Below are 18,430 nucleotides of genomic sequence, written 5' to 3'. Positions count from 1 at the left end.
TGCCAATTTTTCCCCAATTTTTCCCCCAAATTTTCCCCCAATTTTCCCCAATTTTCCCCTATTTTTTCGCAATTTTCCCCAAATTTTTCTCAATTTTTTGCCAATTTTTCCCCAATTTTCCCCCAATTTTTCCCCATTTTTTCCCCAATTTTCCTCAAATTTTTTCCCAATTTTTCTCCCAAATTTTTCTCAATTTTTGCCAATTTTTCTCCCAAATTTTCCCCCAATTTTTCTCCAATTTTTGCCAATTTTTCCCCAAATTTTCCCCATTTTTTCCCCAATTTTCCTCAATTTTTTGCCAAATTTCCCCAGTTTTTCCCCCAAATTTTCCCCCAGTTTTTCTCCAATTTTTGCCAATTTTTGCCAATTTTTCCCCAATTTTCCTCTAATTTTCCCCCAATTTTTCTCCATTTTTTGCAATTTTTCCCCCAATTTTTCCCCAATTTTCCCCAAAAATCCCCCAAAAATTCCCCAAAAATCCCCCCAAAAAATAGATTTTTTTCCCTTTTTTTCCTCAATTTTTCCCCATTTTTCCCCCTAAAAATTCCAATTTTTCCCCCATTTTCCCCTATTTTTTCTCCCATTTTTTCCCTTTTTTTCTCCATTTTTGCCAATTTCTCCCCCAAATTTTCCCCCCATTTTTCCCCCAATTTTTCTCAATTTTTGCCAATTTTCCCCCAGTTTTTCCCCCAAATTTTCCCCCAATTTTTCCCCATTTTTTCCCCAATTTTTCTCAATTTTTTGCTAATTTTTCCCCAATTTTCTCCTATTTTTTTGCAATTTTTCCCCCAATTTTCCCCCAAATTTTCCCCAATTTTTCCCCAAGTTTCCCCCAATTTTCCCCCAATTTCCCCCCTTTTTCCCTCTAAAAATTCAAATTTTTTCCCCATTTTCCCCCATATTTTCCTCATTTTTCCTCCGATTTTCTCCAAATTTTTCCCAATTTTCCCCCAATTTTTCCGTAATATTTCCCATTTTATTCCCAATTTTTCCCCAATTTTCCCCAATTTTCCCCCATATTTTCCTCATTTTTTCTGCAGTTTTCCCCCAATTTTTCCCCCTTTTTCCCTCTAAAAATTCAAATTTTTTCCCCTTTTTTCCCCCGTATTTTCCTCATTTTTTCTCCGATTTTCCCCAAATTTTTTCCCAATTTTTCCCCATTTTTTCCCAATTTTCCCCCCATTTTTTTCCCATTTTCCCCCATATTTTCCTCATTTATTCTACGATTTTCTCCAAATTTTTTCCCAATTTTTCCCATTTTATTCCCCACTTTTTCCTCCATTTTTTTCTCAATTTATTCCCATTTTTTTTTATTTTTCCCCAATTTTTCCCCCTTTTATCCCCCTAAAAACGCAAATTTTTTCTCCGAAAAATCCAAATTTTTTCCCCATTTTTCCCCCGTATTTTCCTCATTTTTTCTCCGATTTTCCCCAAATTTTTTCCCAATTTTTCCCCAATTTTTCCCCGAATTTTCCCCCAATTTTCCCCCAATTTTTCCCCAATTTTTCCCCAATTTTTCTCCAATTTTTCCCCATTTTTTCCCCCTTTTTCCCTCTAAAAATTCAAATTTTTTCCCCTTTTTTCCCCCGTATTTTCCTCATTTTTTCTCCGATTTCCCCAAATTTTTTCCCAATTTTTCCCCATTTTTCCCCAATTTTTCCCAATTTTTCCCCAATTTTTTCCCATTTTCCCCATATTTGCCTCATTTTTTCCCCAATTTTTCCCCAATTTTTCCCAATTTTTCTCCATTTTTCCCCAATTTTTCCCCCAATTTTTCCCCAATTTATTCCCATTTTTTTTTTATTTTTTCCCAATTTTTCCCCAATTTTTCCCAATTTTTCCCCCGTATTTTCCTCATTTTTTCACCGATTTTCTCCAAATTTTTTCCCAATTTTTCACCAATTTTCCCCAATTTTTCCCCAATTTTTCCCCCTTTTTCCCTCTAAAAATTCAAATTTTTTCCCCATTTTCCCCCATATTTTCCTCATTTTTTCTCCAATTTTCCCCAAATTTTTTCCCAATTTTTCCCCATTTTTTCCCAATTTTCCCCCCATTTTTTCCCATTTTCCCCCATATTTTCCTCATTTTTTCTGCGATTTTCTCCAAATTTTTTCCCAATTTTTCCCATTTTATTCCCAACTTTTTCCTCCATTTTTTTCTCAATTTATTCCCATTTTTTTTTATTTTTCCCCAATTTTTCCCCCTTTTATCCCCCTAAAAACCCAAATTTTTTCCCCGAAAAATCCAAATTTTTTCCCCATTTTTCCCCCGTATTTTCCTCATTTTTCCTCCGATTTTCCCCAAATTTTTTCCCAATTTTTCCCCAATTTTTCCCCGAATTTTCCCCCAATTTTCCCCCAATTTTCCCCCAATTTTTCCCCAATTTTTCTCCAATTTTTCCCCAATTTTTCTCCAATTTTTCCCCAATTTTTCCCCCTTTTTCCCTCTAAAAATTCAAATTTTTTCCCCATTTTTCCCCCATATTTTCCTCATTTTTCCTCCGATTTTCCCCAAATTTTTTCCCAATTTTTCCCCAATTTTTCCCATTTTATTCCCAATTTTTCCCCAATTTTTTCCCATTTTCCCCATATTTGCCTCATTTTTCCCCCAATTTTTCCCCAATTTTTCCCAATTTTTCTCCATTTTTCCCCAATTTTTCCCCCAATTTTTCCCCAATTTATTCCCATTTTTTTTTTATTTTTTCCCAATTTTTCCCCAATTTTTTCCCAATTTTTCCCCCGTATTTTCCTCATTTTTTCACCGATTTTCTCCAAATTTTTTCCCAATTTTTCACCAATTTTCCCCAGTTTTTCCCCAATTTTCCCCCTTTTTCCCTCTAAAAATTCAAATTTTTTCCCCATTTTCCCCCGTATTTTCCTCATTTTTTCTCCAATTTTCCCCAAATTTTTTCCCAATTTTTCCCCATTTTTTCCCAATTTTCCCCCCATTTTTTTCCCATTTTCCCCCATATTTTCCTCATTTTTTCTGCGATTTTCTCCAAATTTTTTCCCAATTTTTCCCATTTTATTCCCCACTTTTTCCTCCATTTTTTTCTCAATTTATTCCCATTTTTTTTTATTTTTCCCCAATTTTTCCCCCTTTTATCCCCCTAAAAACCCAAATTTTTTCCCCGAAAAATCCAAATTTTTTCCCCATTTTTCCCCCGTATTTTCCTCATTTTTTCTCCGATTTTCCCCAAATTTTTTCCCAATTTTTCCCCAATTTTCCCCAATTTTTCCCAATTTTTCTCCATTTCTCCCCAATTTTTCCCCCAATTTTTCCCCAATTTATTCCCATTTTTTTTCGATTTTTTCCCAATTTTTCCCCAATTTTTCCCCAATTTTCCCCCAATTTCCCCCCCTTTTTCCCTCTAAAAATTCAAATTTTTTCCCCATTTTCCCCCATATTTTCCTCATTTTTCCTCCGATTTTCTCCAAATTTTTCCCAATTTTCCCCCAATTTTTCCGTAATATTTCCCATTTTATTCCCAATTTTTTCCCAATTTTTCCCCAATTTTCCCCAATTTTCCCCCATATTTTCCCCAATTTTTCTCCAATTTTTCCCCAATTTTCCCCCTTTTTCCCTCTAAAAATTCAAATTTTTCCCCATTTTCCCCCGTATTTTCCTCATTTTTTCTCCAATTTTCCCCAAATTTTTTCCCAATTTTTCCCCATTTTTTCCCAATTTTCCCCCCATTTTTTTCCCATTTTCCCCCATATTTTCCTCATTTTTCCTCCGATTTTCCCCAAATTTTTTCCCAATTTTTCCCCAATTTTTCCCATTTTATTCCCAATTTTTCCCCAATTTTTTCCCATTTTCCCCATATTTGCCTCATTTTTTCCCCAATTTTTCTCCATTTTTCCCCAATTTTTCCCCCAATTTTTCCCAATTTTTCCCCAATTTTTCCCATTTTATTCCCAATTTTTCCCCAATTTTTTCCCAATTTTTCCCCAATTTTCCCCAATTTTCCCCCATATTTTCCTCATTTTTTCTGTGATTTTCCCCCAATTTTTCCCCAATTTTTCTCCAATTTTTCCCCAATTTTTCCCCCTTTTTCCCTCTAAAAATTCAAATTTTTTCCCCATTTTTCCCCCATATTTTCCTCATTTTTCCTCCGATTTTCCCCAAATTTTTTCCCAATTTTTCCCCAATTTTTCCCATTTTATTCCCAATTTTTCCCCAATTTTTTCCCATTTTCCCCATATTTGCCTCATTTTTCCCCCAATTTTTCCCCAATTTTTCCCAATTTTTCTCCATTTTTCCCCAATTTTTCCCCCAATTTTTCCCCAATTTATTCCCATTTTTTTTTTATTTTTTCCCAATTTTTCCCCAATTTTTTCCCAATTTTTCCCCTGTATTTTCCTCATTTTTTCACCGATTTTCTCCAAATTTTTTCCCAATTTTTCACCAATTTTCCCCAATTTTTCCCCAATTTTTCCCCCTTTTTCCCTCTAAAAATTCAAATTTTTTCCCCATTTTCCCCCGTATTTTCCTCATTTTTTCTCCAATTTTCCCCAAATTTTTTCCCAATTTTTCCCCATTTTTTCCCAATTTTCCCCCCATTTTTTTCCCATTTTCCCCCATATTTTCCTCATTTTTCCTCCGATTTTCCCCAAATTTTTTCCCAATTTTTCCCCAATTTTTCCCATTTTATTCCCAATTTTTCCCCAATTTTTTCCCATTTTCCCCATATTTGCCTCATTTTTTCCCCAATTTTTCTCCATTTTTCCCCAATTTTTCCCCTAATTTTTCCCAATTTTTCCCCAATTTTTCCCATTTTATTCCCAATTTTTCCCCAATTTTTTCCCAATTTTTCCCCAATTTTCCCCAATTTTCCCCCATATTTTCCTCATTTTTTCTGCGATTTTCCCCCAATTTTTCCCCAATTTCCCCCAATTTTTCCCCAATTTTTCCCCCTTTTTCCCTCTAAAAATTCAAATTTTTTCCCCTTTTTTCCCCCGTATTTTCCTCATTTTTTCTCCGATTTTCCCCAAATTTTTTCCCAATTTTTCCCCATTTTTCCCCAATTTTTCCCAATTTTTCCCCAATTTTTTCCCATTTTCCCCATATTTGTCTCATTTTTCCCCCAATTTTTCCCCAATTTTTCCCAATTTTTCTCCATTTTTCCCCAATTTTTCCCCCAATTTTTCCCCAATTTATTCCCATTTTTTTTCGATTTTTTCCCAATTTTTCCCCAATTTTTCCCCAATTTTCCCCCAATTTCCCCCCCTTTTTCCCTCTAAAAATTCAAATTTTTTCCCCATTTTCCCCCATATTTTCCTCATTTTTCCTCCGATTTTCTCCAAATTTTTCCCAATTTTCCCCCAATTTTTCCGTAATATTTCCCATTTTATTCCCAATTTTTCCCCAATTTTCCGCAATTTTCCCCCATATTTTCCTCATTTTTTCTGCAATTTTCCCCCAATTTTTCCCCCTTTTTCCCTCTAAAAATTCAAATTTTTTCCCCTTTTTTCCCCCGTATTTTCCTCATTTTTTCTCCGATTTTCCCCAAATTTTTTCCCAATTTTTCCCCAATTTTTCCCCAATTTTTCCCAATTTTTCCCCAATTTTTTCCCATTTTCCCCATATTTGCCTCATTTTTCCCCCAATTTTTCCCCAATTTTTCCCAATTTTTCTCCATTTTTCCCCAATTTTTCCCCCAATTTTTCCCCAATTTATTCCCATTTTTTTTTCGATTTTTTCCCAATTTTTCCCCAATTTTTTCCCAATTTTTCCCCTGTATTTTCCTCATTTTTTCACCGATTTTCTCCAAATTTTTTCCCAATTTTTCACCAATTTTCCCCAGTTTTTCCCCAATTTTCCCCCCTTTTTCCCTGTAAAAATTCAAATTTTTTCCCCTTTTTTCCCCCGTATTTTCCTCATTTTTTCTCCGATTTTCCCCAAATTTTTTCCCAATTTTTCCCCATTTTTTCCCAATTTTTCCCAATTTTTCCCCAATTTTTTCCCATTTTCCCCATATTTGCCTCATTTTTCCCCAATTTTTCTCCATTTTTCCCCAATTTTTCCCCCAATTTTTCCCAATTTTTCCCCCAATTTTTCCCAATTTTTCCCCAATTTTTCCCATTTTATTCCCAATTTTTCCCCAATTTTTTCCCAATTTTTCCCCAATTTTCCCCAATTTTCCCCCATATTTTCCTCATTTTTTCTGCGATTTTCCCCCAATTTTTCCCCAATTTTCCCCCCTTTTTCCCTGTAAAAATTCAAATTTTTTCCCCATTTTTCCCCCGTATTTTCCTCATTTTTCCTCCGATTTTCCCCAAATTTTCCCCCATTTTTTTCTCAATTTTCCCCCAATTTTCCCCCAATTTTCCCCCAATTTTCCCCCCATTTTCCCCCCATTTTCCCCCATTTTTGTGCCTTTTGCAGACGTACCCCGCGCACTCCTCGGCCGAGCTGAGCTCGTCCCTGCCCCCGATGTCGTCGTTCCACCGCGGCGCCGCCAACGCCTTCAGCTCCTCCTGCACCCCCCCGGCCAACGGCGCCGAGCCCCTGCTGGGTGAGTGACCCAAATAGCCCCAAACCTCCCCAAAATATTCCTAAAATATACCCAAAATATCCACAAAATATTCCCAAAATATCCCTAAAATATCCTCAAAACATCCACCAAAAATCCTCAAAATATCCTTAAAATATCCCAAAAGCGTCCCCCAAAATGTCCCCAAAAATTCCCCCCGAAATCCAGCCAAAAATCCAGAAAATTCCGAAAAAAAATTCCCAAAAAATCCCCCAAAATATCCCCCAAAATATCCCCCCAAACAATCCCAGAAAATTCCTAAAAAAATTCCTAAAAAAAATCTCCCCTAAAATCCCCAAAAAATCCCCAAAATATCCCCAAAAATTCCCCCAAAAATCCCAGAAAATTCCTAAAAAAATTCCTCAAAATATCCCCAAAATATACACAAAATATTCCCAAAATATCCACAAAATATACACAAAATATCCCCCAAAAACTCCCAAAATATCCACAAAATATACTCAAAATATTCCCAAAATATTCCCAAAATATCCCCCAAAAATCCGAAAACATCCCTACAAAATTCCCAAAAAATCCCTAAAAAATTCCCAAAATATTCCTAAAATATCCCTCAAAATATTCCCAAAAGATCCCGAAAATATCCCCCAAAAATCCCAGAAAATCCCTACAAAAATTCCCAAACAATCCCCCAAAATATCCCCAAAAATCCCTAAAAAATTCCCCCAAAAATCCCTAAAATATCCCCAAAATATCCTCAAAACACCACCAAAATATTCCCCAAAAATCCCCCAAAAATCCCGAAAATTCCTAAAAAAAATTCCCCAAAAAATCCTGAAAATTCCTAAAACAATTCCCCCCAAAAATCCTGAAAATTCCTAAAACAATTCCCCAAAAAATCCCAAAAAAATCCCATTAAAACTCCCAAAAAAATCCTAAAAATTTCTGAAAAAATCCCCAAAATATTCCTCCAAAAATCCCAATTAAATCCCCAAAAAAGTCATTAAAAAATCCCTAAAAATTCAAAAAAAATTTTAAAAAATTCACCCAAAAATCCAAAAAGAATCCTCCAAAATATCCCCCCAAAAATCCTCAAAATATCACCCCAAAAATCCCCAAAAATCCCCGAAAATTCCTAAAAAAAAATTCCCAAAATATCCCCCAAAATATCCCCAAAATATCTCAGAAAATCCCTAAAAAATCCCAAATATTTCCCCAAAAATCCCAGAAAATTCCTAAAAAAAATTCCCAAAATATCCCCCCAAAAATCTCCAAAATATCACTAAAAAATTCCCCCAAAAATCCCTAAAAAATTCCCCAAAATTCCCCCAAAAATCCCCTCAAAATCCCAGGAAATTCCTAAAAAAATTCCTCTAAATATCCCCAAAATATTCCCAAAATATTTCTAAAATATCCCTCAAAATATTCCCAAAATATCCCCAAAATATTCTCAAAATAGCCCCCAAAAATCCCCAAAAAATCTCTAAAAAATTCCCCGAAAAATCCTCAAAAATCCCAGAAAATCCCTAAAAAAATTCCCAAAAATTTCCCCAAAAATCCCCCCAAAAATCCCAGAAAATTCCTAAAATATTCCCAAATATCCCCCAAAAATCCCTAAAAAATCCCTAAAAATTCCCCAAAATATCCCCCAAAAATCCCAGAAAGTTCCTACAAAAATTCCCAAAATATCCTCAAAATATTCCCAAAATATCCCCCAAAAATCCCAGAAAATCCCTACAAAAATTCCCAAAAAATCCCCCAAAAAATCCCCAAAATATCCCCCAAAATATCCCCCAAAAATCCCTAAAAAATCCCCAAAAAATCCCAAAAATTCCTAAAAAGTTCCCCAAAAAATCCCAAAAATTCCTAAAAAAATTCCCAAACAATTCCCCAAAAAAATCCCCAAAATTCCCAAAAAAATTCCCCAAAAAATCCCAAAAATTCCCCAAAAATTCCCCAAAAATTCCCCCCAAAATTCCCCAAATAATTCCCAAAAAAATCCCCAAAAATTCCCAAAAATTCCTCCCAAAATTCCCAAAAAATTCCTTAAAAATCCCCAAAAAATCCCAAAAATTCCTCAAAATTCCCCAAATAATTCCCAAAAAAATTCACCAAAAAAGCCCAAAAATTCCCAAAAAATTCCCCAAAAAATTCCCCAAAAAATCCCAAAAATTCCCAAAAAATTCCCCCAAAAATCCCAAAAATTCCCCAAAATTCCCAAAAAAATCCCCAAAAAATTCCCAAAAATTCCCCAAAAATTCCCCAAAAAATCCCCAAAAATTCCCAAAAAAATTCCCAAAAAATTCCCTAAAAATTCCCAAAAATTCCTCAAAAAATCCCCAAAAATTCCCAAAAATTCCCATTAAAAATCCCCAAAATAATCCTTAAAAATCCCTTAAAAATTCTAAAAATTTCTGAAAAAAAATCCCAAAATTTTCCCAAAAATTCCCCAAAATATCCCAAAAATTCCCCAAATAATTCCCAAAAAATCCCCAAAAATTCCCCAAAAAATTCCCTAAAAATCCAAAAAAAATTCCCCAAAAATTCCCCAAAAAATTCCCAAAAAAATCCCCAAAAAATCCCAAAAATTCCTCCCAAAATTCCCAAAAAATTCCTTAAAAATCCCAAAGAAATCCCAAAAATTCCTTAAAAAATTCCCAAAAAATTCCCCCAAAAATTCCCCAAAAATTCCCCAAAAATTCCCCAAAAATTCCCCCCAAAATTCCCCAAATAATTCCCAAAAAAATCCCCAAAAATTCCCAAAAATTCCTCCCAAAATTCCCAAAAAATTCCTTAAAAATCCCCAAAAAATCCCAAAAATTCCTCAAAATTCCCCAAATAATTCCCAAAAAAATTCACCAAAAAAGCCCAAAAATTCCCAAAAAATTCCCCAAAAAATTCCCCAAAAAATCCCAAAAATTCCCAAAAAATTCCCCCAAAAATCCCAAAAATTCCCCAAAAAATTCCCCAAAAAAATCCCCAAAAAATTCCCAAAAAATTCCCCAAAAATTCCCCAAAAAATCCCCAAAAATTCCCCAAAAAATTCCCCAAAAAATTCCCAAAAAATTCCCTAAAAATTCCCAAAAATTCCTCAAAAAATCCCCAAAAATTCCCAAAAATTCCCATTAAAAATCCCCAAAATAATCCTTAAAAATCCCTTAAAAATTCTAAAAATTTCTGAAAAAAAATCCCAAAATTTTCCCAAAAATTCCCCAAAATATCCCAAAAATTCCCCAAATAATTCCCAAAAAATCCCCAAAAATTCCCAAAAAAATTCCCAAAAAATCCCAAAAAAATTCCCCCAAAAAATCCCAAAAATTCCTAAAAAAATTCCCAAAAAATCCCAAAAATTCCTAAAAAATTCCCAAAAATTCCCCAAAAGATCCCAAAAATTTCCCAAATAATTCCCAAAAAAATCCCCAAAAATTCCCGAAAAATTCCCAAAAAATTCCCAAAAAGTCCCAAATAATTCCCAAATAATCCCAAAAATTCCTCCCAAAATTCCCAAAAAAATCCCCAAAAAATTCCCAAAAAATTCCCCAAAAATTCCCAAAAAAATCCCCAAAATTCCTCCCAAAATTCCCAAAAACTTCCTTAAAAATCCCAAAAAAATCCCCAAAAATTCCCAAAAAAATTCCCTAAAAATCCCCAAAAAATCCCCAAAAATTCCCCAAAAAATCCCAAAAATTCCCCAAAAAAATCCCCAAAAAATCCCCCAAAATTCCCCCCAAAATTCCCAAATTTTGGGGTGAAAATCCCCAATTTTTTGCCCGAACTTCACGATTTTTCTCTCATTCCAAAATTGATTAAAAATTGAAATTTTGGAGGAATTTTTGGATGAAAAATTTGAATTTTTTTGGTGAAAATTTTGAATTTTTGGATGAAAAATTGGAATTTTTTTTGTGTTTTTTTGCAGCTCGCGCAGGGGGGAGTTCCCAGACCGGCGACGCTCTGGGCAAAGCTTTGGCCTCCGTAAGGAAAATTCCCGATTTTATTTTTATTTTTTGGGGGGTAAAACGGGTGGGGATAGGCGTGGAAAAATCCGGGAAAATATTCCCAAAAAATCCCCCAAAATTCCCGAAAAATTCCCCAAAAAATCCGGAAGAAATCCCCCCAAAAATCCCAAAAAATTGTCAAAAAATCCCCAAAAAATTCCCCAAAAATCCCCAAAAAATTCCCCAAAAAATCCCCCAAAAATTCCTCAAAAATTCCTGAAAAAATTAAAAAAAATCTCATTTAAAAAACCCCAAAAATTCTTAAAAAATCCGCCAAAAAATCCCAAAAATTCCCCAAAAAATCCCCAAAATTTCCCAAATAATTCCCAAAAAAATCCCCAAAAAATCCTCAAAAAATCCCCAAAAAAATCCCCCAAAAATTCCCAAAAAAATCCCAAAAAAATTCAACAAAAAATCCTGAAAAAATCCCAAAAAATCTCATTAAAAAACCGCAAAAAAATAATAAAAAATCCTCAAAAAAATCCCAAAATTTCTCCAAAAATTCCCCAAAAAATCCCCAAAAATTCCAAAAAAATCCCCCAAAAAAATCCCAAAAAATCCCCAAAAAATTCCCCAAAAAATCCAAAAAAATCCCCCAAAAAATCCCAAAAAACTCCCCAAAAATTCATCAAAAAATCCTGAAAAAATTCCAAAAAATCTCATTAAAAAACCCCAAAAAATTCATAAAAAATCCGCCAAAAAAATCCCAAAATTTCTCCAAAAATTCCCCAAAAAATCCCCAAAAAATCCCCCAAAAATTCCCCAAAAAATCCCCCAAAAATTCCTCAAAAATTCCTGAAAAAATTAAAAAAAATCTCATTTAAAAAACCCCAAAAATTCATAAAAAATCCGCCAAAAAATCCCAAAAATTCCCCAAAAATTCTTTTAAAAAATCCCAAAAAAATCCCAAAAGTTAATCAAAAAATCCTGAAAAAATCCCAAAAAATCCCATTAAAAAAACCGCAAAAAAATAATAAAAAATCCTCAAAAAAATCCCAAAATTTCTCCAAAAATGCCCAAAAAAATCCCCAAAAAATCCAAAAAAAATCCCCCCAAAAATCCCAAAAATCCCCAAAAAAATCCCCAAAAATCCCCAAAAAATTCCAAAAAAATCCCAAAAAAATCCCCAAAAAATTAAAAAAAAAAATGCTGAAAAAATTCCAAAAAATCTCATTAAAAAAAACCCCCAAAAATTCATAAAAAATCCGCCAAAAAAATCCCAAAATTTCTCAAAAAATTCCCCAAAAAAATCCCCCCAAAAATCCCCCAAAAAATCCAAAAAAATCCCCCAAAAATTCCCAAAAAATCCCCAAAAATTCCCAAAAAATTCCCAAAAAAATTCAACAAAAAATCCTGAAAAAATCCCAAAAAATCCCATTAAAAAAACCCCCAAAATTCATCAAAAAATCCTGAAAAAATTCAAAAAAATCTCATTAAAAAAACCCCCAAAAAATTCAACAAAAATCCCCCAAAAAATCCCCCAAAAAATCCTAAAAAATTCCCCCAAAAATTTCTTTAAAAACCCCCAAACCCCCATTTGCATAAATTTGCATAAATTTGCATAAATTTGCATAAATTTGCATAAATTTGCATAAATTTGCATAAATTTGCATGTTAACGCTCTTTATGCAGATTTACTCACCTGACCACACCAACAGCAGCTTCCCCTCCAACCCCTCCACGCCCGTCGGCTCGCCCCCTTCGCTCGCAGGTTGGTGCCGATTTTTTTAATTCAAATTATCAATTATTTTTTATCATTTCATCCTCAAATTATTGCCATTTCATTGCCCAAATAACCCTGAAAAAATCTGGTTTTTTTCCCCTAAAAAATTCGGCTTTTCGACCCAAAAATTCGAATTTTTTCCCCAAATAAATCAAATTTTTTTCCCCAAAATTCAAATTTTTTCGCTAAAAATAAAATTAAAATTTTCCCCAATTTATTAAAGTGTTTTCCCAATTGTATTTTTAATTTTTTCCCGATTTTTTAAGATTTTTTCCTCATTTTTTCCAACTTTTTATTCATTTTTTTCTTTGTTTTTCCCCATTTTCCCCCGAAATTTTCCAAATTTTTGAGGATTTTTCCCCAAATTTTCCCCATTTTTTGGGGTTTATTTTCTCAATTTTTCCCCAAAATTTTTCCAATTTTTTGAGGCATTTTTTCTGAAGTAATTCAAATTTTTCTATTTTTTTTTCAGATTTTTTCCTCATTTTTCCCCCAAATTTTTCCCAATTTTTCCAGATTTTTTCCCCAAAATAATTTGAATTTTTTCTCCATTTTTCCCCAATTTTTCTCCCATTTTTTCCCAATTTTTTCCCCAAAATTTTCCCAAATTTTCACGAAATTTCCCCCGTTTCCCTCCCGTATGCTAATTTATGCAAATTTATGCTAATGAACCCTTTCTTAATCGGCAGGCACTGCGGCTTGGGCCCGCAATGGAGGTCAGGCGTCGTCGTCTCCTAATTATGAGGGGCCCTTGCACTCCTTGGTAGGTTCATTAACCCCATTAATTAATTAATTAATGGCTAATTAATTAACTAATCAGCCTTCATTAATGATTTGTTGAACACCTCATTAATTATTCACTTGTAGCCTCATTAATGATTCATTTGTTGGTGGAATTAAAGGGGGATTTGTTGGGTTGGGAGGGGTGAATTAATCTGTTAATTAATTGGTTAATTAACGGCTCCAAATCCAATAAGAATCCCCGCGAAATCCCATTAAAAATCCCATTAAAATCCCATTAAATCCCAATAAAAATCCCATTAAAAATCCAATTAAATCCCATTAAAATTTTTTAAAAATCCCCAAAAAATCGCCCAAAAAATCCCCAAAAATCAAAAAAAAAATCACAATAAAATCCCCTTTAAATCCCAATAAAAATCCCATTAAAAATCCAATTAAATCCCATTAAAAACCCACAAAATCCCAAAAAATCCCATTAAAAATCCCATTAAAAATCTCATTAAAATCCAATTAAACCGCCATTAAATGCCAATAAAAATCCCATTAAAACCCCATTAAAAATAAAAAAAAAATCCCATTAAAATCCCATTAAAACCCCGTTACAAATCCTCCAAAAATCCCATTAAAAAAACCATTAAAATCTAATTAAAAATCCCATTAAAAATCCCATTAAAGACCAATTAAAATCTCATTAATCTCCTACTCAAACCCCCATAAAATTCCATTTAAAATCCCATTAAAAACCCCAATAAAAATCCCATTTAAATCCCATTAAAATCCCATTAAAATCTCCTAAAATCCCATTAAAACCCCATTAAAAATCCCCAAAAATTCCTAAAAAATCCCAAAAAATTCCCCAAAAATTCCCCTAAAAATCGGCAAAAATTCCCAAAAAAAATCTCAAAAAATCCCAAAAAAATCCTAAAAAAATCCCAAAAATCAAAAAAAAAAAAATCCCCCAAAAATCCCAAAAAAATGAAAAAAATTTCAAAAAAATCCCCAAAAAATCCCAAAAAATTCCCCAAAAAATTCCCAAAAAATCCAAAAAAAAAAAAAAAAAAATTCAAAAAAAATCCCAAAAAAATCCCCAAAAATCCCAAAAAAATCCCCCAAAATTCCAAAAAAATCCCAAAAAAATCCCAAAAAATTCCCAAAATATCCCAAAAAATTCCCCAAAAAATCCCAAAAAAATCCCCAAAAAATCCCAAAAAATTCCCCAAAAAATTCCAAAAAATTCCCAAAAAATCCAAAAAAAAAAAAAAATTTCAAAAAAAATCCCAAAAAAATCCCCAAAAATCCCAAAAAAATCCCCCAAAATTCCAAAAAAATCCCAAAAAAGTCCCAAAAAATTCCCCAAAAAATCCCAAAAAAATCCCCAAAAAATCCCAAAAAAAATTCCCAAAAAATCCCCAAAAAAATCCCCAAAAAATCCCAAAAAATTCCCAAAAAATTAAAAAAAAAAAAAATTCCAAAAAAATCCCAAAAAAATCCCTAAAAAATCCCCAAAAAATAAAAAAATTTCCAAAAAATTCCAAAAAAATCAAAAAGAAAATAATTCCAAAAAAACCCCCAAAAATTCCCCAAAAATCCCAAAAAAATCCCAAAAAATTCCCCAAAAAATTCCAAAAAATTCCCAAAAAATCCAAAAAAAAAAAAAAATTCAAAAAAAATCCCAAAAAAATCCCCAAAAATCCCAAAAAAATCCCCCAAAATTCCAAAAAAATCCCAAAAAAGTCCCAAAAAATTCCCCAAAAAATCCCAAAAAAATCCCCAAAAAATCCCAAAAAAAATTCCCAAAAAATCCCCAAAAAAATCCCCAAAAAATCCCAAAAAATTCCCAAAAAATTAAAAAAAAAAAAAATTCCAAAAAAATCCCAAAAAAATCCCTAAAAAATCCCCAAAAAATAAAAAAATTTCCAAAAAATTCCAAAAAAATCGAAAAGAAAATAATTCCAAAAAAACCCCCAAAAATTCCCCAAAAAATCCTCAAAAAAATCCCCAAAAAATCAAAAAAAATTTCCAAAAAAAAGCCCAAAAAAATCCCAAAAAATTCCCCAAAAATCCCCATTGCATCCCAACGACAATCCAATTAAAATTTTAATTAAATTTGATTAAAAACGGAATAAAAAATGGGATTTTTAATCGTCAGAGCCGCATCGAGGACCGGCTGGAGCGCTTGGACGACGCCATCCACGTGCTGCGGAACCACGCCGTGGGGCCGGGCACCGCCGTGGGCACCGGCGACGTGCACGGCCTCCTGCCGGGCGCCCACGTGCCAGGCTACGGCGCTGGCATCCTGGCCAACCGCCATTCCATCATGGTGAGAGAAAATTCCGGAAAAAACGGTGGAAATTTGGGGAAAATCGGTGAAAAAAGGACCAAAATCGGGCAAAAAATGGGGGAAAAATGGCGGAAAATGGAGGAACAAAATGGCGGAAATGGGGCACAAAATGGGCACTAAATGGGGCACAAAATGGCGGAAAATGGGGCACAAAATGGGGCACAAAGTGGGCACAAAATGGCGGAAATGGGGCAGAAAATGGGGCACAAAGTGGGCACAAAATGGCGGAGATGGGGCACAAAATAGGCACAAAATGGGGCACAAAATGGGCACAAAATGGGGCACAAAATGGCGGAAATGGGGCAGAACATGGGGCACAAAATGGCGGAAAATGGGGCACAAAATGGGGCACAAAGTGGGCACAAAATGGCGGAAATGGGGCAGAAAATGGGGCACAAAGTGGGAATGAAATGGAGGAAAATGGGGCACAAAATGGGCACTAAATAGGCACAAAATGGGCACAAAATGGCGGAAATGGGGCACAAAATGGGGCACAAAATGGCGGAAAATGGGGCAAAAAATGGGGCACAAAATGTCGGAAAATGGGGGACAAAATGGGGCACAAAATGGGCATAAAATGGGCACAAAATGGGCATAAAATGGGCACAAAATGGCGGAAATGGGGCACAAAATGGCAGAAATTGTGCCGGGCACTGCCGTGGGCACCGGCGACGTGCACGGCCCTCCTGCCGGGCGCCCACGTGCCAGGCTAGGCGCTGGCATCCTGGCCAACCGCCATTCCATCATGGTGAGAGAAAATTCCGGAAAAAACGGTGGAAAAATGACCAAAATCGGGCAAAAAATGGGGAAAAATGGCGGAAAATGGAGGAACAAAATGGCGGAAATGGGGCACAAAATGGGCACTAAATGGGGCACAAAATGGCGGAAAATGGGGCACAAAATGGGGCACAAAGTGGGCACAAAATGGTGGAGATGGGGCACAAAATAGGCACAAAATGGGGCACAAAATGGGCACAAAATGGGGCACAAAATGGCGGAAAATGGGGCAGAAAATGGGGCACAAAATGGCGGAAAATGGGGCACAAAATGGGGCACAAAATGGGCACAAAATGGCGGAAATGGGGCACAAAATGGCGGAAATGGGGCAGAAAATGGGCACAAAATGGGGCACAAAATGGGCACAAAATGGCGGAAACGGGGCAGAACATGGGGCACAAAATGGCGGAAAATGGGGCACAAAATGGGCACAAAATGGCGGAAATGGGGCACAAAATGGGGCACAAAATGGGCACAAAAAGGCGGAAATGGGGCACAAAATGGCGGAACATGGGGCACAAAATGGGCACAAAATGGGGCACAAAATGGGCACAAAATGGGGCACAAAATGGCGGAAAATGGGGCACAAAATGGGCACAAAATGGCGGAAAATGGGGCACAAAATGGGCACAAAATGGTGGAAATGGGGCACAAAATCGCAGAAATTGTGCCGGGCACTGCCTTGGGCACCGGCAACGTGCACGGCCTCCTGCCGGGCGCCCACGTGCCAGGCTACGGCGCTGGCATCCTGGCCAACCGCCATTCCATCATGGTGAGAGAAATTCCGGAAAAAACGGTGGAAATTTGGGGAAAATCGGTGAAAAAAGGACCAAAATCGGGCAAAAAATGGGGGAAAAATGGCGGAAAATGGAGGAACAAAATGGCGGAAATGGGGCACAAAATGGGCACAAAATGGGCACAAAATGGCGGAAATGGGGCACAAAATGGGGCACAAAGTGGGCACAAAATGGCGGAAATGGGGCAGAAAATGGGGCACAAAGTGGGCACAAAATGGCGGAGATGGGGCACAAAATAGGCACAAAATGGGGCACAAAATGGGCACAAAATGGGGCACAAAATGGCGGAAAATGGGGCAGAAAATGGGGCACAAAATGGCGGAAAATGGGGCACAAAATGGGGCACAAAATGGGCACAAAATGGCGGAAATGGGGCACAAAATGGCGGAAATGGGGCAGAAAATGGGCACAAAATGGGGCACAAAATGGGCACAAAATGGCGGAAATGGGGCAGAACATGGGGCACAAAATGGCGGAAAATGGGGCACAAAATGGGCACAAAATGGCGGAAATGGGGCACAAAATGGGGCACAAAATGGGCACAAAAAGGCGGAAATGGGGCACAAAATGGCGGAACATGGGGCACAAAATGGGCACAAAATGGGGCACAAAATGGGCACAAAATGGGGCACAAAATGGCGGAAAATGGGGCACAAAATGGGCACAAAATGGCGGAAAATGGGGCACAAAATGGGCACAAAATGGCGGAAATGGGGCACAAAATGGCAGAAATTGTGCCGGGCACTGCCTTGGGCACCGGCAACGTGCACGGCCTCCTGCCGGGCGCCCACGTGCCAGGCTACGGCGCTGGCATCCTGGCCAACCGCCATTCCATCATGGTGAGAGAAAATTCCGGAAAAAACGGTGGAAAAATGACCAAAATCGGGCAAAAAATGGGGGAAAAATGGCGGAAAATGGAGGAACAAAATGGCGGAAATGGGGCACAAAATGGGCACTAAATGGGGCACAAAATGGCGGAAAATGGGGCACAAAATGGGGCACAAAGTGGGCACAAAATGGCGGAAATGGGGCAGAAAATGGGGCACAAAGTGGGCACAAAATGGCGGAAATGGGGCAGAAAATGGGGCACAAAATGGGGCACAAAATGGGCACAAAATGGGGCACAAAATGGCGGAAAATGGGGCAGAAAATGGGGCACAAAATGGCGGAAAATGGGGCACAAAATGGGGCACAAAATGGGCACAAAATGGCGGAAATGGGGCACAAAATGGCGGAAATGGGGCAGAAAATGGGCACAAATGGGGCACAAAATGGGCACAAAATGGCGGAAAATGGGGCACAAAATGGGCACAAAATGGCGGAAATGGGGCACAAAATGGGGCACAAAATGGGCACAAAAAGGCGGAAATGGGGCACAAAATGGCGGAACATGGGGCACAAAATGGGCACAAAATGGGGCACAAAATGGGCACAAAATGGGGCACAAAATGGCGGAAAATGGGGCACAAAATGGGCACAAAATGGCGGAAAATGGGGCACAAAATGGGCACAAAATGGCGGAAATGGGGCACAAAATCGCAGAAATTGTGCCGGGCACTGCCT

At 36.3% G+C, this 18,430-nt stretch overlaps 1 protein-coding gene across 1 annotated transcript in view; it reads left to right on the top strand.

The window, feature by feature from the left end:
• TCF4 (transcription factor 4) overlaps positions 1 to 18,430 on the top strand; it is a 124,299-nt gene that overhangs the window by 88,994 nt on the left and 16,875 nt on the right. The window contains 5 exon segments of the mRNA XM_058823341.1: positions 6,388 to 6,517; positions 10,410 to 10,465; positions 12,121 to 12,199; positions 12,901 to 12,974; positions 15,102 to 15,272. Of these exon segments, the coding sequence (XP_058679324.1) occupies positions 6,388 to 6,517; positions 10,410 to 10,465; positions 12,121 to 12,199; positions 12,901 to 12,974; positions 15,102 to 15,272 (510 nt within the window).

The sequence above is a fragment of the Ammospiza caudacuta genome, chromosome Z, assembly GCF_027887145.1.
Source record: "Ammospiza caudacuta isolate bAmmCau1 chromosome Z, bAmmCau1.pri, whole genome shotgun sequence".
Lineage (NCBI taxonomy): Eukaryota > Metazoa > Chordata > Aves > Passeriformes > Passerellidae > Ammospiza > Ammospiza caudacuta.
Note: the sequence above shows the minus strand (reverse complement) of the source record. Positions and strands in the feature narration are given on the sequence as shown.